Source organism: Toxotes jaculatrix, chromosome 1, assembly GCF_017976425.1.
Source record: "Toxotes jaculatrix isolate fToxJac2 chromosome 1, fToxJac2.pri, whole genome shotgun sequence".
Lineage (NCBI taxonomy): Eukaryota > Metazoa > Chordata > Actinopteri > Toxotidae > Toxotes > Toxotes jaculatrix.
In genome coordinates, this window is record NC_054394.1 from 9181636 (window position 1) to 9205296 (window position 23661).

At 41.4% G+C, this 23661-nt stretch overlaps 1 protein-coding gene across 7 annotated transcripts in view; it reads right to left on the reverse strand.

Moving 5' to 3' along the window:
• The window catches only part of chd9 (chromodomain helicase DNA binding protein 9), a 68656-nt gene that overhangs the window by 30354 nt on the left and 14641 nt on the right, over positions 1 to 23661 (reverse strand). For 6 of the 7 annotated variants that reach the window (XM_041035751.1, XM_041035759.1, XM_041035786.1 and 3 more), the window contains 4 exons: positions 15064 to 15473; positions 3501 to 3609; positions 1101 to 1247; positions 213 to 281 (listed from right to left, as the gene is read on the reverse strand). In XM_041035751.1, the coding sequence (XP_040891685.1) occupies positions 213 to 281; positions 1101 to 1247; positions 3501 to 3609; positions 15064 to 15473 (735 nt within the window). Of the gene's footprint in view, positions 1 to 212; positions 282 to 1100; positions 1248 to 3500; positions 3610 to 15063; positions 15474 to 17832; positions 18027 to 23661 lie in introns of those variants that run through there. The other variant, XM_041035792.1, reaches the window with a different exon arrangement.

Here is a 23661-nt window from a genome sequence, read left to right on the forward strand (position 1 = left end):
AAAGCTGCAGACATTTAAGATGTTGATAAAAGACACCAAATATCAGATAAAATAATGTTGTGCAGCAACATTATTTATAGTGATAAATAATTCAGATCTCACTATCAAGCAAAATAATTGCAATGGCAACCTTAATCATAACTGTGCAGCAATTTACTGCATCTTTTACGATAACTTAAAATCAGGAAAAAATAACAGCAAATCATCATTACCTCCTTCTTAACGATACGAGAAGACATGATTTTGTCAACAACAGCAGCATCCTCCTCACTGGGATTCTCCTACAAATGCAGTGACATGAATTAATTTCAAGTGTGTTCACAGTCTCCCAGAGCTTTCACCTGCATGAACCTAAGGACAATTAATGCAAAAACCACACACCAGTGTGTAATAGTAAAAAACTGTGTGTAATAAAAAAACACAAGTGAACAGTCCGCACACAATTGTGCTCTTCCTGAGGTTTCAACTTTTTTTGTGGAGTTTGTTTCTGCAGATCAGTGTCTAATTTTAGATGTTGTCGTATGTTGTAGAAATTTTATAGTAACCACATAAATAAAACTAAAAAGGCACTATTAATTTATAAAAACAGAAACCACGGTGAAACTTTACATTGCTAGAAAAATGTATTTGGCCAGAGCAGCATTCACAATAGTCCCCTGCAACTTTCTCTGCTGTTGCATCTGAATTATTAAAACTGGGCACTGAATATGTATCTTCCCTCTCTTTGAACAGGCATACTGCAGGGCTCCTGGTTTGCACGTCACAATGTGGTGGTGCAAAGAACAGGCTGTGCCGCACTTTACTGTAGTCCTCCTGTTCTTAAACATGATGTATTCTTTTTTTTCCCCCAAATTTTATGCACATCATTGCCACAAAAAAACAACCAAAAAAACGCCCAAACCTTTTGGATTATTGCAGGATTATTGCAAATATAAGCAAACAAACAAATATTGTTAATTGTGAGATTTATCAGCAGTGAAATCAATTTGGTTGTACTCTGCACTCTGGTGCAGTATATTTCATGTTTTTTTTTTTCTTTTAATGAATGAATTTAAACTAGACTTCTAAGCTACGTGGGAGGAAAAGGCAGAACTCCTTACAACAAAGAGCTGAAGAGAAGGCTCCTTCGATGCTGCAGTGTTGGTCTTCTTGGCTTTGACAATAACCTTCACTTCTTCATCTGACAACCTGGCCTCCAGCTCCTCAGCATACTTCTTCCTCTTCACCTGCCGATTAGATCTCCTCTTCTAGAGAAGCGAGACAAGGAAGGAGAGGCGCGTTTACCAAAGTATTCGCCTGATTTGGATTACGTCATACATCAATCAACAGCTTTCGTGCAGGAAGAAAGGTTGGCTACTTTGCCAAGGTGATTGTGGAAAAAAGAAACGTACCATCTGTTTGTCAAGAATTACAGATATTTTTGGATTTTGACATTTCTTAAACTGACATTGTCCCAGATGGCTCCACTAAGTAAGTAAGAAGTTGTGACAGGTTTGATCTGGACTAAGATGTGGACACAGCTGAAACTAATGAATAGCTGACGATCATCTTGAACATGTCCTGTACTGCAAAGTTTACTTATGCAACGCTTCATATTTAGTACTGTGAAAAAGTTTTAGGCACTTCAGATGTTTAGATTTTATCCATCACACAGCACTGCCATCAGGGAGGTGTCCGATCGGTCCCAGACTCATTCTGCAGCACAACAACGAACCCAACCATACGGCCGGAGTCATAACAAACTATCTTCAAAGACAAGAACAAGGAGTCCTGAAACAGATGGTGTGTCCCCCACAGAGCCCTGATCTCAACGTCATGGAGTCAGTCTGGGATTATATGAAGAGACAGAAGACACTGAGACAACCTAAGTCCACAGAGGAAGAAGTTTGTATGAAGTCAATTGATAAATAAAATCTATTCATGGCATTATTTTTAAATGATCCACATTTTACTTTTGGTGGCTGAAACTTTTGCACAGTACCACACTGATGAATACCCCCCCCCCCCCCCCCCCCCCCATTATGTTTGTTAACCAGTACTGTCGGACTATATAACAGCAAAAGCATCAAAGTCACTGCCTTACACTTGTGCCAGTGAACTTACCGGAGCTTAGTAAACCACAGTACCCTGTAAAAACCACACAGCACACACTGTTCCTTCAGTCACGAATAATGACTGATTTGGTATCAAGTTTCAGAGTATGAAGCAATATTTCCTGGTAATGGATGAAACATGTGAATGACAAATTCATTTAAAATTTACAGTAAGCTATTTTCGAAATGATAATATGGGTTTTCCCATCCTCAATAAACCCAAGTGAGAAATACAGAAAAACATTACACGCCATAAGTCAGTAAAAGTGAGCGTTTTAAAATCCAGCTTCTTTCTGTTCCTTCCTGTCAAGCCTTTATAATTATCATATGCGTGGGCTGCTGTATCCTGCATCAATACATGAGCCCCTCCTAATGATAATATGTAGTTAATTAGGAATAAATGCCACTGAGCCAAAGTTAATTAGGTGTGGAGTATAATATCCCCATGGAGATATACCCTCACATCCCCAAACCCAAGCTGACCAGAAGCTGGAAAGTCAAACCTGTCATACACCACAACAATAGGGCTGAACCCCTGAGGAGGCCATGCTACTTTTCTAGCTGTCGGCCACGCTACTTTGACTTCTTCCACAGGATCATCCTAAATGAGTCATCAACAGACTGTTTTAATTAAGGCCAGGGGCGCCATTAAACCAGGGTAATTATATCATAGGCAGCAGGCCGGATAGGACACAAAAAGGAAAGACAGAGGTGGTGGGGGTGAAGGAGGAGACAAAGTCACATCATATTACTCTGGATTTGATAAAACAATGTGATCATTTAATTTTGTTAAGTATTATGTTGTCACAAAAAAAACTGAAAACAAAAAGCCCGCAGAATTTCACTCACTGCTGTGGCGACGACGTTTCCTTTCAAATGAAAAAATTAAGTAACGCTGAACATCCAAATTAACTTGTCATTAGAGTTATATTTAGGTGTGTGTGCACAGGAAGGTGCTATTGTCGATGCTTTGACCTAGATAGTGCTTCTCCGCTGTCAGCTGGCTCCATCAATACAGATAAGAATGTGTACTTGAGGGTAGCCACCCACTGCACGACCTCTATGTGAACCACAGAGTCAATCCTCCCTGGCTCAAACTAAAGCTGTGAAGCCTTCCTCAAGGCTAAGCTCACTCACTGCCTTGTATTGCAACTGTAACAGAAACAGAGTCGGCCACAAGTAACTAACATTACATCTGAACAATGCGGGGAGTTAAAAGTCCAAGTTCCCACTTACAATGCTGTGTTGTGTCACAGTTTAGAGTTCATATATTAATTTCATAAAGTGAGATGAAATATACTCCAAGTGCTCCTAAGCATTACAGCCCCAGTTCCAATAATAGCAGCTTGTGCTGTATGGTTATATGTCTGTGCGTATTTGTGAGTGTGCGCATGTGCTGGATCTTACAGAGTCGTCCTCTTTAGAAGTGTGTCGAGGGGGAGGGTCATCATCCGACTCCTCCTCCGAAGACTCCGGCTTTCGCTTTTTCTTCTTTCCAATCTTGATGACAATTTTCCTGAAGGAGAGGGAAAACAATACGCCATGAATACGATGAGATGAAGGCCAGGGTAATGAAAACCTGTTCAAAATAAATTCAGCACTGTTTACTGCGTTGTGTTTATGAATGCCTTAAACATACAACCAAGAAGTACCCAGTGAATGCATCCATAAACAGTCATTAAGAACTGTCCATGGATGGAATCAATTCAAACATTTGCAAAAATGTAGGAATATTTAAGTGCTACTGAATTTAACAATGATAAATAAAAAACATTTGCAATCCAGTGAACCCATACATGTGTGTGTATAAGGGCTTACAAAATACTGTACAGCAATGTGTTTACTGTGTCAGTATCATGAGCAGCAATTCTGCATGTACAGATCAGGTAAGGCATAATGGCTCATAAAGGGTTTTACGCTCTAAACTTACAGTAACTCTGGAAGACCGTTTTTTTTTTAACTGCTTATTTGTGGGTCTACAAGGAACAGCTTGGGAGAAATGCTGTCTCTAATGGATTACACAGACATTGTAATGAGGCTTACAAACTGAAGCACTATGTCGTCAAAGTTGTCTTGCAGGAAAAAACAAACAAACAAACAAACAAAAAAAACCACATAGACATCCAAAGCTATTTGTTCATTTGATTGTCGACTGCACTTCCGAACTGTAGCCCCCTGCAGGTTTGCACCAGTATGCAAGACAGAGTGAAATAAGTGTTCATGGATTTACTTCTGCTGCACTGCAGTCCGAAAACAATAGATCCATTTGCAGCAGTAGCCTATATTCTGTAAAAATGCTTCTTTGTATAGCAGTCAGCGTGTGGTTTTTAACCCCAGCATATATACAACAACAGCAGTGGAAGGATTGCAGGAAATTCTTGCATGTATTAACATGCTTACGATGGGAGCTGCCCGAGTTTATTTTATAAGGAATTCAGGGCTTTGCTAAAGCTCCCTGCCAGCCTGCAGTTTAAGACCAACTTCATTTAGTTATAATTTGGCAAATATTTTTCTCTTTAAGCTATCATTGTTAGTTTGTAAGTGTTGAAATTCTCACCATAGCGTGATATAGAATCGTAGTATCGAGACAGACTGCTGGGATGTTATGATACTAGGAGCCCAGATAGCAGCAGATTGCACAATGAATAGACGCAAGCTTCTACTTTTCACCAGTGTTTCATACTGCAACTCTCTTTTCTCTCTTTCACACACAGTCACATATTATTTCAGTGACCTTTCTCCATATATTCTCTCACCACATATGCACACACTTCCTATCTTGCACCTCTCCACATGTATTATCTCTTGGAAGCCACAGGCGCCAAATCTCTGCCTTGGTGTGATGTTAATGGGAAAAAAATGAAAATAAAAAACACTGCTATTATACGGACACACAACAGCATCTTCCCCCTCTCCCTCTCTCTCTCTAACACGCTTCCGCACACATAACAAATCCACCTCCGCCTTCCCACAAAGGCAAACATGCTTCGTACTCCACATATACACACACACACACAATCACAGGCTTATTCAGATAGACTGGAGCATGAGCAGGTATGTCTCTAGTGAGAAGGATGTCCCTGTGGGCTTGTTCATATTAGATTACATTAGAGACTTATACAAAGATTCCCATGCTGGCAATAACGTCTCCTGTTATCCAAGAAGTCATTCTGTTAGACAGCAAGTCAGTTCTTCAGACACCGTGTGGGTCCACTAGACAGGAGGTCAGCGTGCTCAACAACACGCAAGTTCTGTAAAGGTCAGCGAGGCAACTGGCAAAATAACTTGTTAAACAAAATCATCCATACAAAGAAACACTGCCTGTTTCTTTAGAGGCAGTTACCACTTCCTAATTTCATCCTGGTTTATGCCCGTCATAAATTGGCATATTCAGATGTCAACAGATTGTGACAAAAGGAGGCGTGTGACCGAGATGTTCTCTTCTTTTCCGTGTCTCTATCATATAAATCTTCATACAGTGTGAGGATAAAAGAGGAATAATCACAACAACGCGACATTCACTGAACTGTAGTTTGTGTGATACAGCACAAAAAAAAAAAAGAAAATATTCTTAAATCCAGCTTTAGTCCAATTTTAAGACCTCTGTTCTATTCTTGTCAGCTCAGTTGACTTTGGCTTTGATTGGCTCTAAAATCAACTCAGATGGAGATGGAGGGTGTCGATTTCTCTGTCGGCAGGAATGATACTGTAGCGGTTGTAGCTAATACCAGCACAGACACTGTGTATATGACTAGCAACTCATCGTACCACTTACAAGAAATGACTGGTGCACAGTCATGAAATGACTGGTGGGTAGTACAAACATGCACACAATATGAAAAGCCGTGAAGGCCTCTACATTATTTACTGCTTGTCTATAGATTTCAGTAATTAAAACACAAAGAATTCCCTTAAAATGGTGAGTCATTCTTCAGACAAGATGAGCTTGTCAAACCAACTTGACCAGTTCGCAGCAGACACCTCGCCAAAAGAGGCTGCAATGCACCACTCACAACAAGGAGAGGGCCAAACTGGGGAAACTAAAGCAAGCCCATACAGACCAAGTGGTGACCTGTATTAAAGACATTCAGGACTCAAACCCTCATACACACACTTATTTTATTATCTGACTGTGCCAAAGTAGGAAACAGCAGGTTCCTCTAGCAGCACTGTGCTGAAGAGCTGTCCCTTCTTTGTGGTGTCCCTGCCCCCTCTGGATGATATTACATTTCACAAATCCTCTTGACAATGACACTTTATGGTTGCCATGCAACGTGCCCCGGGGAGTGTATTTGACAATGTGGGCGGCAATGTTCACGGTGACATCACTTCCCGTGAAAAACCACACCGGTACATGTCCACTGACACTGTGAATGGCAGAGAAATGTGTCAAGTCAGTGTGACACAATGATGGAGGGAAAAAAAAAAAACCAAACAGCTGAAACACCCAGAAGAATGAAAAAAAAAATACATTATAAAGCAGCTGAATGGGACAGAACACAGTGTTCTTCCTGGACCAAATAAAAGCTGGCTGGGATACGGGCCTTGCTGAACAACAGTGTCACTTCACCAGGCAGCAGCTCAGCAGCTAACAGCAAGTAACAGGGCTAAAGCATCTCTCTGATCCCCATATGGGAAAACCTGAACTGTGAAACGAGATGCTTGAGGGCTGTGAAATCATCAATTGAGCCAGCACAGACAGGGAATATTGATGGTGAGGTGGCTCTCTCTGTGGTACGGCCATCTATTGCACGTAAGCGTGGCCATTTACTAGAACAACGTGGCATAGTAAAAGCTTAATATGTTGAAAAGTATATATGTTACATACCCACACAGAAACACACAAAGCCTAAGCCACATCTCAGTGATGGTTACAGCCTGTTCCACCCTGCTGTGGTTGATACAGAGGACCACCCAGGGGTTTACTAACACCAGTGCTAAAGCACACGCTCTCTTTGACTGGATAGCCTCCCCACAAGCTGAAATATATTAACTCAAATGACAGGGAGAAAACGCAGACTTTGAAATCAACCTCTTACTGAGAGAGAGGTATGAAAGCAGTCAGTTCTACTCTTCAGGGTCACAGTCAAGTCTCCCTGATGTGAAGAACTCGGAGCAGAGCGTTTGCGCAGGCAGTATAAATGCCACAGAAATCATATCCACTGATCACTGGCTTAAGCGTCTCAAAGTGGCAACGGTCTGGCCAAGCTGACAAGCTTTTCCCCAAACCTAATATGTCTTGCAGAAAAACTGACCAAAAAAAAAAATTACAAACGCGTATCGCTTTACAGTATTTTCTATGTTCCAGCAGAAGGCTGCATAGACTGTATGACAGACTGAAAATGAAATGAACCGGCTTGAGTCTGATTTCAAGAAGTCTGTTTCATTTATTTCACAGTTCACTAGAAGTTGTTGACTCTTACGGTCTTATCATCTGAGTAGCACAACACCTGCATATTTAGAAAGAACCGCTGTTCAAAATAACACATAAAACATGTGACAAAGAAATACACGCACTCCTTTTCATGTTACTCAACATTAAACCTCACACAGTTCCCACAAAGAAAATAACCCCCATGCTGTTCGATTCAGGTTTCTCATCAGTCCAGTTATTTTATCCACGCGGTACATCAGAACACATTAGTAAATGCCAAAACATTTGGCGAGGAGATTTGTAAACAACTGCCATGTCATTTTTGTTGAACTAAAAGAATAAAAGAAGAATAGAACTGTAATCCATTCGGGAGCAAGGCAGAGACTAAGTGTAAAAAAGAAAAATTATTTCATTTCATTTCAAAAACAAATATATAAAATGTACAGATTTAGACAAGTGATGGATTATCCAAATGCTAAGCAACAAAAATTCAGTTGTGTGTTGAGGATTAAATTAGCAAACTATTACTAATATTGTGCAAGAAATACTGGAGGAATAGTCCACAGGCGTTAGGCATCATTTAAATCTTACGTGGCTTACAAACCTTGTATCTAACAAAATCTACACCCTGAGAAATGACTCACCAGATACTAAATGATCCAAAACTTGACACCTTTATGACGTTAAGGCTAAGTATATAACTATAACTATAATCACTTTCCTTTTTCTGACTTTACGAAGCGACAAAATGATTGCTTTTCTATAACTGAAACGGCAGCGCTGACAGCGCTTAAGCTGTGCTTGATTTACATTTAATCATTTTGACACCAGAAATAAAACAAATATTTCATTTTAAAACCCGTTTGTATGTTCAAAATACACTGTATTTCATTTTCTGTTAAACTTTTAACATTACATTATCAAAATGACTTCCTCAGAGAAATGTCCTTTAACATCTTACTTTGCTGTTACAGATATCACAGTAAATATCATCTTTCAGCTCTCACTCCTCCTGATACCTTTAGCCCACGAGAAGCCTATCTTCTCTAATTTCACAACTATATAATCTTCTGCACCACACTGTCTCATATCCATACATTTAGATGCATCTTCATCTTGATGATATGGGCTGCGTTTAATGTTTGTTACTCATGGAGCATAAAGTGATTTATTTGCCTGCCCACCATGATTCAAAAAGGGCGTCCTCCAGACATAATCTTGCATCTCTAATTAGTCTACAGCTGCCCCTGATCTGACATTTCAGATTGATCCCTGATGATAAGCTACCACAAGCTGTTTCCTTAGAGTGATAGGCTAGTTGCTGTTTGAGGCTTACTTGGCTTCCATCCTCCTATTGTGCCAAATAACCTCCATCCCTTGTCCCCCCAGTGTTGTCCTGCCCTACTTGGCATGCCACCACGGGGAGAGAATGTGTGAGGGTTCGATTTAAATAGCATCAAGATATGATAGTGCTTTGCAGGCCAAGATTGCAATGTGGTGCTTCTGCATCTCAGAGCGGCCCTCATCAACTTTAAGCTGGTCTACCTCAGGAATTCTGATTGTGTGTGACTGAGTCATCCTCAAAACTGGTGTTAAGTGTGTGTGTGTGTGTGTGTGTGTGTCTGTGTGTGTGTGTGTCTGTGTGTGTGTGTTTCTCTTCCTGAGGGGCTTATTGAGACAGTAGTGCTGGTCCTTGTCAGGAAATCCCCGCTCTTATGAATGGAAGGCTATAATCTGAGTGCCACACAACACACAACTGGAAAAGGTAGTAACAGCACCGTCAAGCCCCCTCTCACAGACATGTGCAGCACAGTGCACTTGGCCACACGGGAGATTTCTGCTTTATTCAGCAAACACTTTCAAAAAATGGGCAACACACTCACACACATAAAGACACACATATAACATATAAACACACACATACATACACTCACAAGATCGTGTACGTTTGCATGACACAAAGCACACATGTGAACATGCACACGTCCACACCCTTGCAAGGGATTAAACAGGAAAACACTCAATTTAAAAAACAGCTTTAGCTTTTCCTAATGAAAAAGTGAGGGAAAAGAGATTAGACAGCAAGCAGGCAAGCACTGAAATATGAACAGCTATATGCTGCAGCATATACGCTAGACTTAAACCTCCATTTTCTATCATGTAATTGATCTCACAAGCACCATTTTGTTTGATATTTTCCTGCTACCCTGCTGCTTTGTACTATCAGCATATTTAGAACATGCCTCCTCACAGGAAACATTGGATGCACAGCTTTGAGCGAGAGGAACAACCAAATTTATATTAGAGGGGAAAAAATGTAAAGGGAGGAGGGGGATGGAAAAACAAAAAAGAAAAAAAAAGAGAGGGGGGGGGGGGGGGTGAATAAGCGGCACAGTGCTTTCATCTGATGATTATATGAGGTTATTTTTCAGCAGGTAGGCTGCCTAGAAAAGCAAATTCCAGCCTGCAGAGAGCTGTGATCAGCCAAGCCTAACCTGTAAAAATAACCCTTGCCTCACCCAAGGATAGATTTTGTTGGTAAATATTTAGATACACAATGGCCTAAAATCTACCAGTGCCTTTGTTTCATTTAATAAAGAAGAAGAGAAACATCCACGCTTTTCCTACTATGACAGTTCAACATGTCTGCTATGAAAAAGGCCATAGTATAGCACGAATTAAAGGGATGCAGTTTTCAAACTGCAATATAATAATCTGCTATATAATGAATTTCACATATTACCCTGAATTTTATGATATTATATAACATAATCAAGTTTTGAAACAAAACACTGTGAATCACAATCTGAAGCTGTAGGAGAAGGAGCGACATCTAATTTTTTTTTTTGTAAAGATGATGTTGAGTGATTCCAGTGGTTATTTTGCCTTCCAGCAGCAATGTACAGCAGCTTCCATGCTGATGTGTTTTGATATGTGTGAGGATTATTGGATCTTACAGTCTATGTTTAAGCTTTGATGAATTTTCATTACAAATTATTGTCAAAGTCATGATAAAGATTGTTATCAAGCCAAATTCAAAGACTTTTAAATAGGAGTTTTCTGTAACCCCACAAGAGCTAACTTTAATTAACAGTAATGGAAATTTCATATATATATATATATATTATTATTTTTTTTTTTATTTTTTTTTTTTTTTGTAAAGGCACCCGGATCACTTGATGTAAAAGCACTTTAATGTCCAGGAAAAAGATTGCCGATAAATACATAACATTTTCTCTTGGATGTGTGTCATATTGCTTGTCCACCTGTCACAGCGGCTGGTGCTGCTTTCATTTATGTTTCTCATCAGTCAGACAGATTTTCCATATGATGATATGACCCCCTAACTTCCTTGCCAAGCGGCTGGTAGAGTAAACTAGCAAAGCTATCCAGAAGGCACTTAAGAGCAATTACACAGAATTGATGATTCTAGTAGAAACCCAGGTAGTAATGACAGTATAGTGGTCACAGAGTCTTATCTCAAGCCCCGTTCATTGCTTAAGAATGGTTGAGATGGAGTGTGAACATATATACACACACACACACACACACACAACCTCAGGCTTTCTGAACACGAGCCTCCACAGAGCCGAGGCTGAAGTAATGACTTTAACGGAAGGATAGTACCTCTGCAGCCGAGATGCATTAATATTTCATGGGGAGATCCTGGGTGGTGCATGCATATGAACAGGACTCTCCTCCCGTATGAATCTCTCACCGGAGCTTATCGTCATTACGTGCGCAGGCCATCTCCACCTCCCCACATTAGCAACAGAACAGCTATCCCTCACTGTAGCTGTGCAGACACAAATTTCTGCTACATGTATGCAAACAAGCGAACACCAGGTCTCATTGTATTCGGTGCTTCGAGCCAAGTAGAGTAAGGTATAAGCCAACCTGCCAAAGGAGTCAGTGCCCTGCCAGCACGCCATCAGTGATTTTGTCAACTTTGTCTCCCCTCCCACATAATAATGTAAGGGGCTTGACAGGTAAAGAGAACACGGAGGTGTAGTCCAAGATAGAGTTTAAAACATAAAACATGCAACACACTCACGGCCTTGTTGCAAGCTCATTAGCTCAAATCTTTTTGTATTTATTACAATTTTTCTTTACAATTATTACAAATTCACAAAAATAACCTCTGTCTTTCGGAGTGAGCTGCCATGAGACGTGTTTCCATATTACACCTGTCACGGCCAAGTCGGTGTTGCATTACAGCTAGAGTGTTTGTTCTGCTAGGCCTGCCTGCTTCCTCCTGTCTGCCTTGTGTCCACACGCATTCAGTCCCACAGTAAGATGTCATACTGATAAACATTGCATGTGCTCGAGTGTCTAATCAGCTCAGTTCCACTTTTGGGAGTTATGTGCTTTTATGGTTGTATTGTATTTTTATTCTAAGAGTGGCAATCCGTTTTAATGATGTTAAAAACGGTACATCTCTCTGCTTTGTTTTATTACAGTTTTTGCTTTATAATCTTAGCTGCATAAACAAAAAAGAAAGTGTTGAAAAAGAGAGAGTATAATCAGGCGATGTGGTATTCAGGCCAGTGCAGTAATATTTACATTTCAGTTTTTCTGTTTACATTACAGTGCCACAAGCCTGTGACTGACTGTGATCTGACTTCTCATGATTTAAGGCCCCGAACCTGCCTGACTGCCTTAGTGAACCCAGGCTTTCTGAATTTGTCACTGTCCTTTGAGGAACACAACAGGTTTAAAGGTAATTTGTTTTGACTGATAATCTACAGGACAACACAATAAAAAGGCAAATGGATATCCCTGTCCTGTGAGAATATTTTTTTTCCACACCATTACGGTCATCAAGAGTCATATTTATATTACTTAATGAAACCTCAAGCTTCGCCACTAAGTACAGCTCTTCAGAAAAAATCAGCCCAAATTGTCTGTTCTTTATTGTGCAGTTTCTAATTAGTAGAAAAGTAAATCTCTATTAGCACGAGCATTTGCCAGCTATGAATCTTCACACCTCAGATGAAATATTCACACACTCCTACAACCCTCTTGTCATATACAGACAGAACTATACGTCATTGCCACATTTGCACCATGGGCCTGTGTCCCTGAACTTGTTTTCTCAATTAAAATAAAGCAAAAGGAACACATGGAGCAGAAGCTACAACTGCAAATGATGACTTCGGCCACCTCCTAAAAGACTGAAGAGATTCTGCATCACACATATGTAACCGCTGAAGATTTGACTCCCAGCATCACACCAGTCAGGCAGGATGACATTCAGATTTGTCCTGATTTAGTTTCTTAATAAAATCTAGCGTATGTGGTACAATTTAGACAGTTCTGACTGGTCTGAGGCGCAGACTGTCTATGGTGACATGCCCTGTTTTGTGCAGGCCAATGTGGACTCTATCTTGAGATATTAGTTGTCATGGCAAAATTTGGGCTGAGAGAAAAAAAAAAAAAAAAAAGAAAATAAAGAAAAACACAAGCAAAAACACAACTTTTCTTTTTTACAAAAGCTTTCAAACAAATTTAAAAGGCCATTGCTTGTATAGAATTTTCTGTAAGATCGTGCCAGTCGATCATCTGACCGGCCTGAATTAGTTTGACGTTTAAAAATGGCTGGAATGCATGACGTAATGAGTGCTATAAAAGGATGACTGAAACAATATTAGGCTACATAAGCTGGCAATGCTTGCATGAATCCTGATCTCATGCTTTTCCGCATGTAGGCCAAGTATGGCTACACTGAAAATGAAATGGGTTACACAGCTCATTACCTCCTAACAACAAGGATTGTTATCAGTGACACATTTGAATGACAGACTATGGACTAAGCCTTTGATTGCACTTGATTAAATGCTGATGGTTTTATCAACTCTTTGTCTCTTGGATGTAAGGTGGTTAGGACGAAAAAGGATCTCGGTCTGCGCTGACTAACCAAGCTAGAATTTAGCATCTTGATCTCAAAAAGTATTCTACCTCAAAGTTAAATTACACAATCAAACGAAACTTTAACATTTAACATGATTAAAACTGAGCTTGTTCAGTGATACCACCAAATCAACAATCCTTTAGCTGACTACACAGCTGAGAGGCCTGACTTACAGTGAGCATCACCAGGCAAGTACATCCAACCAAAGCTGGAAAGCTACTGGGACTGTATCACCGTGACTGATGCCTCCAACATCTAACTATTGTCCCAAACATCAGCACTGCCACAACTTTCTCATTATATCTCACAGACACACACACACACACACTAAGCAAAATCCATTATCTGCTACAGCTTTTCTTCCTCTGCCTGGCTCATCTAATTATTAATCAACACAGCTGCCAGACAGATATTATTGTTGACCGTTGTCAGTCATTCTCACACTAGGTCTCAAAAATACAGACCTTCTCAATGATGGTTTAAAACTAATAACACACAATTTAGTTTTGCTTTTTTTTGGACAATCTGACAAGACAATATTTAAACAGTCCCCTTTTCCTTGAGCTCCCTGCCTCGGCCCTCACATCTGCACCAGCTGATATTTCAATAGCTTGCGTTGGGTGTGGCTTATAGCTATACACTGCATATAGCAGTTAAACAGGGGGATGGGAGGCGGATTACGGTATCTATACATCAGCACTATTGGCCTGAATATACTAGGCAGTACTGTCTCACATGTAAATGCAGCCTTTGTTTGCTCCTCCCATGTCTATGCTGATGACTGAGCCTGGTTTATTGTTATGGCATGCAGTAAATTCTGTTGAACTTTGAGCTTCCATCTTGGCAACCGCAGGCAGAAAATGTACGCTAGTAAAAATGTACCAGCAAAATCCACCGGTACACAAGCAGGCTAAATCAGTAAAATACTCTGCTGCTGCCACGTAGCCACAAATACAAAGAAAAGCTGTGACATTATATATTCCAAGAGACAGTCATGTACATTTTGAAGGGAAGTCCAAGACAAGTACAGAGATCAGGTGTTAGAAATCAATCCAAATATACTACAACATATGCACTGGTTAATATAAGCATCCTCCTAACAAGGTTATCTCAATTACCAAGCAATTGAGCTCACTGTCAGCTCAAACCCAATGAATTTAGACTCTTAACGTAATGGATTTTTCTTAACAATAACAATAAAAACCAAAAAACAAAACCTCAACTGTCCCTTTAAACCCCCCCCCAACTCCTCCCCAAATCAGAGCAAGTGAAACAAACCACGGTGTCAACACTACGCATCTGCATATCTGGTTCTGCCAGTGCTTTGTGACATTTATCAGTTTGCCCTAGGTTGTGCAAATCAACTACAAAAATGGATGCAGATGAAGTGAAGAGACTTCAAAGACTCAATTGACAAAACATTTCTCAGAGCTGACAAAATATTAGTGAATAATGCTGAAGTTATTATTTAATCTACATGACATAACTAACGCTAAATAATGATAAACTCATTTGGTCATTTGCTGGTTACAGCTTCTCAAATATGAGATGCGACTTGACTTTCATTCTGAATTGAATACTTTATTTTTTTGTCCATTTAAGACATTAAGACACTGGTCTCCAGGAACCTGTAATGCGTGTTTGCATTTGTTTACAGAACAGTGATAACGGTTGTGACTACATACCCAATCTTGGCCTTCTGCTTGGGCTTGGAGGAGGGTACAATGCAGGCCTTCCTACACGCCTTCTCTTTGGGCCGTGCTTTGCCATTTCCTTTGTGTTCACGGTCACGGTGGGCCTTGTACTGTGAGGAAGAGCTGGGGAAGCTTTCGGGGCTCATCACTCGTGGGATGTTCTTCTCCCCACGCTGCCGGGCCTTTGCAATAGCCTCTGATATTATCCTATTGGCCTTCTCCTGCTTATCCTGCAGAGTTGACTCCATCTGATGATGCGTCCTCCGCGGCGTCCTCTTCTCCGATGAAGAGCTGGATGAGGATGAAGATGATGAGGAAGAGGAGGAGGACGATGAGCTGCTCTTCACTGGGGGACTGAGGACCCGTACCTGGCTACCAGGACCATTAGCGTTCTTTCGGGGCTAAGGAGAGAGGGAGAGAAGTAAAGAGAATAATAATTAGTATTTAGGATTAATCCTCTTATTAATCCTCCTATCTCACAAATGTCGCAGACATAATATCGTCTATTGTCAACGACACAAATCCATACTGTGCTATAGAGGGACCCAGAAACACAAAGAATATAATAGAAAGTTGACCTTTAAAGGGAGGTGATGTTATATGGAGACAAGCTTTAGCAGATTCTCCCACAAAACTAGGACAAACAAAACAAGAAAGATCAGACGGATCTCAGTTTATTTAAGCACATTATAGATTCTGCAGCCAATCAGGTGCCACATGCACAAGTCTTCACTCGCCTAATCAATATGCATTTCTTCACATATAGAGGTAAATGCTTCCACCCTCTAAGGTTGCTGTTTTTATGTACATAAAAAAAAAAAAAAAAAAAAAAGGTCAGCATAACATATTGTTCAAAGCACATCTGAATGTTTTGTAACATAACAAGAAATTATGTTAGAATGAAAAACCATAAATAACAAGGTTGTTATTTATGGCTGCTGTGAGCATTTGAAGCCATCACAGTGTCACACAGATAATAGTGACATACAGAAGCAAATCTTTGTTTCCTTCTTAACAAATGGAACCAGCACACTGAACACAGCTGAACAATAAGAACTGGGTGAAATAATTAATTCTGGCTTTAACAACACTTAACACTGGCTTAAAAGAAAAACTAAAATGCTGTAAACTACCGTAATGCCTTCATGAAAATAAAATACAGAGTGATACTGCGATGTGACCACTGCAAGTTTCACTCACTCATTCAGAAAAACACAACCCTCTGGAGACCGTGTGAACCACTCAGATAGCAGAGCTTGTTGATATCCCCATCTCAGATGCTGGGAGTGGGGAGTGGACCTGTCTCGCTCAGCATGATGCTCACTTCAACTCTCAGCCTCCTATCTAATTCTACCAGTAGATCCCTCGGCATGTGAAAGGTCAGTGTTTCCTCCAAGAATGCTTTTAGATCAGGCGGAGAGAGGACTCTGAAACTCTGAAACCATGTGACATGGAAACTCTCTGATCTGAGTCTGACACAAATGAAATTCTTTTAGGTGGAGTAGCCTATTCAAAGGTAGCGTAAACACTGGCTCAATGTAGCGGGTTACAGTGAGCCTTGCAGACATAAATAATCCAGCCTGCCTGATACGTGATAATATGTGAATAATAGATGGCGTGACTGCAGTTATGCCTACACAAGCGCCTTGTGGTGGGCCTTGAGCCCAGCGGAGAGGGAACCCATAAATGGATGACCTAATCTAAAAATGTGTTGCGTATGCCTACATGGCCCAGGCGCGGCCGGGTGCTTTTTTTTTTCCACACTGCTAGCTAAATAAAGAGAATTAGCTTGAACCTCACCAACAAAGTGGGGGCAGGGAGTTGAATAATCAGCAATTCATTTGGAAGGAAGGGGAGAAAAACACACACACACACATACACATACACACAAGAGCTGCATTATGATTTTCACGTGTGCAACGCTGCTGAGGCTATTAGGAAGAAATTTACTGGATCATGCTGGAATGTTCTCATTCAAGTTAATGGTAAAAAAAAAAAGAGGGGGAGGGGTTGAAAGTAATGCTGAAGAGCGGAAGAATATAAGGGCACATGAAAGAGGTAGCAAGAGGAAGAAAAAATATGAAAACAGGCGTCTATCAAAAAGAGAGGGAGGGAGAGGGAGAGAGAGAGGGAGAGAGAGAGGGGGACAGAAAAGATAAAATGCACCAAAAGTGAGAGCACTGCAGCTGTGTAATACATCTATAAATAACCGAAATTACAGCCTGCCAGCACTGCAGTGATTTCAATCTCTCTAGCAGCACGTAGTCCCATGAAAACGGTAGGGACCATTACAGCCCATGAAAAGGTAGAGTAAGCTCCATTTGGGCCAGCAAGCTTTTCCACGCTCTCACCCCCTCATTTCCACATGTAGTGAGCTCTCTGGTGACTGACAGGCTCAACTCATGGAGGACACACACACACACGGACACACACACACACACACATCAGACACTGTACATAAACTAGAGCACAGGGCAGGTTTAGGAGACATTCACAGGATGAGGGGAAAGCGATGTATGGAATGAATAGACAGTGGGGGTGGGGAAAAGAAAACACTGTAAATCTAGTGTGCCTTGATAAGGTCTTGCACAGCAAAGCAAATAAGTACGGAGGGGAAGGAAAAAAAAAAAAGCAGCAATGAGTTCAAGATGGCGGCAGTGCAGCATGAGCCAGTAGCAGAGGAGGTTGTTCAGTTCCTGCCGGCCCCTCCTCCTCCCCCTCGTCCCTCCTCCCTCCCAGCTCTCAGAGCAGCTCACTTACCCTTCCTCTTGGCCTCTTCACTGTAGACATGGTGTTTTTTTTTCCTTCCTCTTTCCTCCCCCTCTCCAACCGGCTAACAAAAGCCTTGCCCTTTCGCCGTGTTTTTTCTCTCTCCGTTGCTCGCTCACGCTTTCTCTTACAAACACACTCACTCTTTCCCTTTCAACAGTCGTTTTCTCTCACTCTTCCTTGAGCCGTGTGTCCCCCCCTCCCCTCCCTCTCTCCTCGTTTGCCTCCCCTCCTCCTCCCCGGTCAGCTCTTCTCCTCAGGCAGTGCAAGAGCGCTGGAGCCGTTCGTCTCCTCCTCCCCCAGCAGGCAGGGCTCAAGAGGAGCGCATGGGAGCTCTCTCTCTCTCTCACCCTCGTTTGTCTCTTCACAGGGTGATGAGGGAGCAGCGCTGTGGGCGGTAGAGGAGGTGCGTGGCAGTCCAGGAAGCTCTCATTCTGCTGTTGCGTGCTGCTTTGCTGTCGTCCGGCTTCACCCAAGTCTCCCTCACTCTGTGTGTGTATGTGAATGTGTGAGTATGAATGTGTGTGAGTGTGTGTGTGTGTGTGTGTGTGTGTGTGTTAGAGTTGCCTTCTCCTGCCTCCTCTCTCCTCCCCTCTCATTGATTCCTCTTTCCGCCTGCCTTTCGTGTGCGCTCTCTATGACTTTCTGAGCCTTCTCCCCCTTATTTCTCGTTCTTTCTTGCTCTTTCCGCTTTGCCGTTTCTCTTTTTGCGCCTGTCCTCGTCTTCTTCACCAGCCAGGATAAGGTAGGTTACTCCTTTTATTACACACAAAAAGGCTTTTGTGTTAGCTTGCTCGCTTGTTTGGCCGGTTGTTTTTTCCTTCTTTTTCCCCACTTGTCTTTTTCCTCGTTCTCTCTTGCTGCCCTCCCCTCTCCCTGGCTGGGGCGTGTATGGCGAGCTCGAGATTCTGGCAGGCAGAGCGGTGGAAAATGAAAGCACAAAGCAGCAAAATGCATCAGCATGAATATTAGAGATGTCGTTAAAACCCAGACTCGTTTTTCTCTCTCTCTCTCTCTTGCTCACTCACTCACTCACTCACTCTCTCACTCTCTCTCTCTCTCTCTCTCTCTCTCTCTCTTTGTAAGGAAGTAGGCCAGCAGATGGTGCTAGCAGTTATTACATTAACTTTCACAACTTAACCCCCAAAGTACTGGATTTCTCCCACACCAAAGACTGTCAACATCGTAGCTTTTTTTTTGGCCTCATGTAGGTTACTGTGAGTGACGCGCAAATTTATTTATGGAACAGCATCATCCAAGAAAGCTAGATGAACAAACAGATAAACAAAATCCCAAAGGCTAAAATGTATTTCTGATAAAAAAACAAAAAAAACAAAACTGCTCACAAAGTTGAAGACATTAAGATACTGAACACAGCAGAGCAAAGCAGACTTTTTACTCGTTTACCAAACCAGACACGCAGCCCTCACTGCACTCAATCTACAGTGGTGAGTTCAAGCCCTTGTGAGGTCAAGTCCTGGTCACCCTGGTATGATTTTTGGAAAACAAATTCCAAGAGAGGAAACTGGGATGTGTCCAACACACACAGCTCTTCCTCTGAGCCAGAAGAGATCTTGGAGGAACGAGCCAGCCTTTCAGGGGACTCTTGTCAGCGTGATACAGGGGCCATGTGCACCGGCTGGCACATGGTATTGGGAAGTATGCAGAGACACACGTCTGGCTGAAAGCCAGGTACAGTGCACCGCACTACTGGGTCAGGCCTGAGTTACTGACAGATACCCCATCAGCTTTTAAATCTTTATTTACTGTGCAAAATCAGCTGAACAGGCTTCTTTCCCAGCCAACACCCTGTTCACTTTTCATGCAGCTGCACACACACAGGCATTTGAGAGCTGCCCATCAGACGCTGGAAAAAGATCTAAACACTGGAAAAGGCACTAAGCACTGATTTTACCATATCAGTTGTGTTTATTTATATATGCCTAAAATACATAGGTTTCATTAGGGATGGATGACGATAACATTCAAAAGATAAACACCTTTTACAACACACTATGTCACCAGGTAAAACTGACTATATGCCGACTACAACACACCCAGCAAGACATCATCGAGGATCTTACACATTATCCTGAAAAAGCAAAACAACAATCTTAAAAAATCAAATATCTCCAAGGAACCCTGATATTGAGTAAACGTTCTCTACGCCTTACCTGACCTCCAGACAGGACTCTGAGGTTGTGGGCCATAAATGTCCCATGAAAACGTTATTTTGAAGTGTTTATTTTTGTATAGGTAATCATTTTGTAGCCCATACCAAACTACATAACTTGCTATGACTTTTAAAGTATGGTGTGAAACGTGGATGATCGTGGATGGACTATAACACAATATGGCATAACACTGCACGTTGTACAGATAACCTAAATAAACATCTATGCAACTGACAAACTGGAATGGTGTGGACAGCTTTACTCAAAATGTGCATGTGTGAGTGAGTGTGTGTGAGCAGAGAGGGAGGGTGGGTTGTTAAGATCAGAATGATAAGCCCTGCCTACATACAGGTAAGACAGTGGCACTGAAAATTCTCTCTCTTTATCTGTGCGGTTTGTGTAGTTTTACATGTTACAGCTTTATATCTTCAGCAAAAACAGAGATGACTGCCATATGTCTAAAACAATGCCTGTGTGCAGCAGCAGGCATCTGATCCACCTGCCAGGACAGGCCTTGGAGTTTGGACTTTAAAGAGAGACCACATGCTTACTGGGAGCCAAGCAACAGCGTCCTCTCCAAGCTAAACAAATCCACTGTCAGATAATGCCCACCAGGGTACAGCGGCCTGGGGGTGAGCTTTGTAAACACACACATCAACAGTGCGATGGGCGCTAAAGCTCATATAGATACTAGGTCTCTCTAAAATGAACAAAAACATAGTCTCTCCTAACTGATCCTTTATTAGTACGTCTGCTGTAGGTGTGTATGTGTTGTTTCAACTGATTGCATTTGCAACAACACAGACTTTCCACCTCAAAGGCCTAATGAATTATACTAAAAGAAACATTCAGCAACAATTGCCAACTACAATTCAGACAAATCACGAACAACAGCTAACAGACTGTTTGATAGGTAAAACAGGCAAGAGAAGACAGACAGAAAGAGGATCTGAATAATATCTTATTTAACACAGACAGACTTGGACATGGATGTTAGTGGTAATAAAACATTTTCTTCTTCACTGGAAAGATTTGTATGTGTGTTTCAACACGAGAGCAAAGAAAGAAAAAGAGCAGAGAATAACAATCAATAACATACACATGCTTCAACGGTCACATGGCACGCAGCCACAGCTCCTTGGCAACTAAACGGTTAATATGCAAAAAAGCTTGGCAGCTCTGTATGAGGGGGAGTGGCTTCCTTTAAGAACAGACGAGGGAGGGGAGAGGAAGAGGAGGGGAGGGGAGTAGAGGAAGGGGAGGGGAGTAGCAGAGCTTGTGAAAGGAAGCAAGAGAAAAAAAAAATGTGTGTGTGTGTGCATGTGTGCGCACAGAGGTAGGGTGGCTGCAGAGGCACAGGTGTCTGAACACTCCATTACTTCCTCATCAAAGAGCCTGTATTAGTGCACCACTGCTCTCATTTCTTGCCTGTACCACCGTGAGAGTCTCTACTAACTCACCATTAGGGAAATGAGAGCTGAGAGCTAGCAATGCACTGACTGAAAATGACAAGATGGCTAGCAACCACCAGTGATTCAGAGTCTACAGCAAGCTGTTTCACTCATACAGAGACCGAATCCATAGCAAACTGGAACCTAATGTCACCATAGGGCCAACATGATGCACGGACTGACAAAAATGAAGGCTTTATTGATCTATTGGTTATCTAAGCCTTTAACTACTTAACATTTTTATAGCAAAAAAAGGGTAAAATCATCCTAGGTGGAGATAATTCTGCCTACACTGTTGATTAACTATGAATGTTAAGGAATCATCACCCAGGACCCAGGTTCAGGTCCAGGTTCAGTACATTGGCACAGACACCAGCCTGCTGTAGAATCCTGGAGCAAGTCATCAAATACACACAAATTCAAGGGAAACTGTTCTGTAGCTGTCTGTCAGACAGTAATGCTGTAAGTTTAATTAATGCATTCATACTATCATAGAATTTGTTTTGTTGGTATCAGATCTTCTGTTGTGTAACTTTTCTTCAGCCAACAACATTTTAGTAACCCACAGAGCTCATTTTTCTAATATTAGATTATTAAGTTATTAACATAACTTACTAGTGTCTTCAGTTTACTAATTTTTTTGATCAGTGGCAAATAATCCCAAACTTTTTCATTTAACAATGAGTGACAGATGAAAATCCAAATCCTGTGTATTCAGTTTCAGAACTGACATTCTCAGATTTAACTATCCAACACTTGAAAGATGACTGCAACGTATCGAGTCGCATTCATAACTTAACACCTGAATGGCAAAGTCATTTTTTTTTCTAATTTGCAAGACCGTGCATGAATGCTGCATTCTGGAAGCCATTTTAATCCATAGAAATGCAGTGAGAATGCAAAAATGCAATATGTGTGTATATTTTTTGGATGTTGTCAGATATATTTGGGTGAGTGGCCCAAAACAACAGTATATGGGAAACGAAACCAAAAAAAGGAAAACATTTGTGATCAAAGGGCAAGTGTGAGTTAGTAAACATGAGATGCTGCAGTCCTCTACCACTCCACCACAAAACTACAAAGCTGACATACAAAAACCATGCTCGATCATAATTTTCACCTCCAACCTCAGCTGAACCTTTGCCTCAGTTATCGCTGAAAATACGTTTGGCCTATAGGGTTTCTCAGAAATAGAAGTATCACATATACCTCAACCATCACCAGTTTACATACCTATACCTCCTTTAATGAAACTTAGATTGCACTGTTAAGTTTCATTGGAAAAAAAACAATTAGGCCCTCTACTAATTAGGCTACAGGCCAGTTTGCAGTCACACTGGAGTGTGAGGCAGCAGCAGGGTTGATAAATGAAAGGAGACATGATGCACAGCAATGCTTCCCCAACCAATTAAATACAGCACCATGCATTAATGATCCTTTACTCAGGGCCAAGAGTAACAGTAGCTGGGCTGAGCACGGTGCCCTCTAGAGGAGCTGCTGAAAGTCTAACAGAGCATTATTACTACGGTCTGGACTGCTCCACCGTGATCAGACAGCTTTACTGAGCCACACAGAAGAACTGTGCAGGTAGACACAGGATAGCACAAGGTCACAGTACAAAACTTCAGTTGCAGTGTCATTGTAATTAAGCAATTACATTACATTTTTACACTTTCTTTAAATGTATTTATCAGCATCCATTTCCTAAGAATGTCCGCTGTTTTTTTTAAACAATGTCTGAATATAAATTCATACAGCAACAGTCCTCAGCACCTGCCCACCATCCTCTATTGCTGGCCACTAGTAGGCAAGCAGGGATTTACTCCTCTGCTGCCATGCACAAAAATATATAAATATAATATAAAAATAAGTAGTAAGTTTGTTCCAGTCTAATAACTGCATTGGCCCCAGATGACACAACACTACTAGCAGACTTTCATTCCTTGTGTGCGCGCATGCGTCTGAGATATTTATAGTTAACACACACATAAAGCTCAAAGGACCATGATCACAAAGACAGACAAACAGAAAACAAGTTCACACGCAAACACTCCATTTCCTTCCGTCCTTCCTTTCACACCCAGATTTACTCTCTAACACACATGCACAATCATCTTTAGACCAAGTTCATTCTGTGCCAATACAGCAATTAGTGCACTGCAAACAATTAATTCACGGGTCCAGCTATAGCTGGG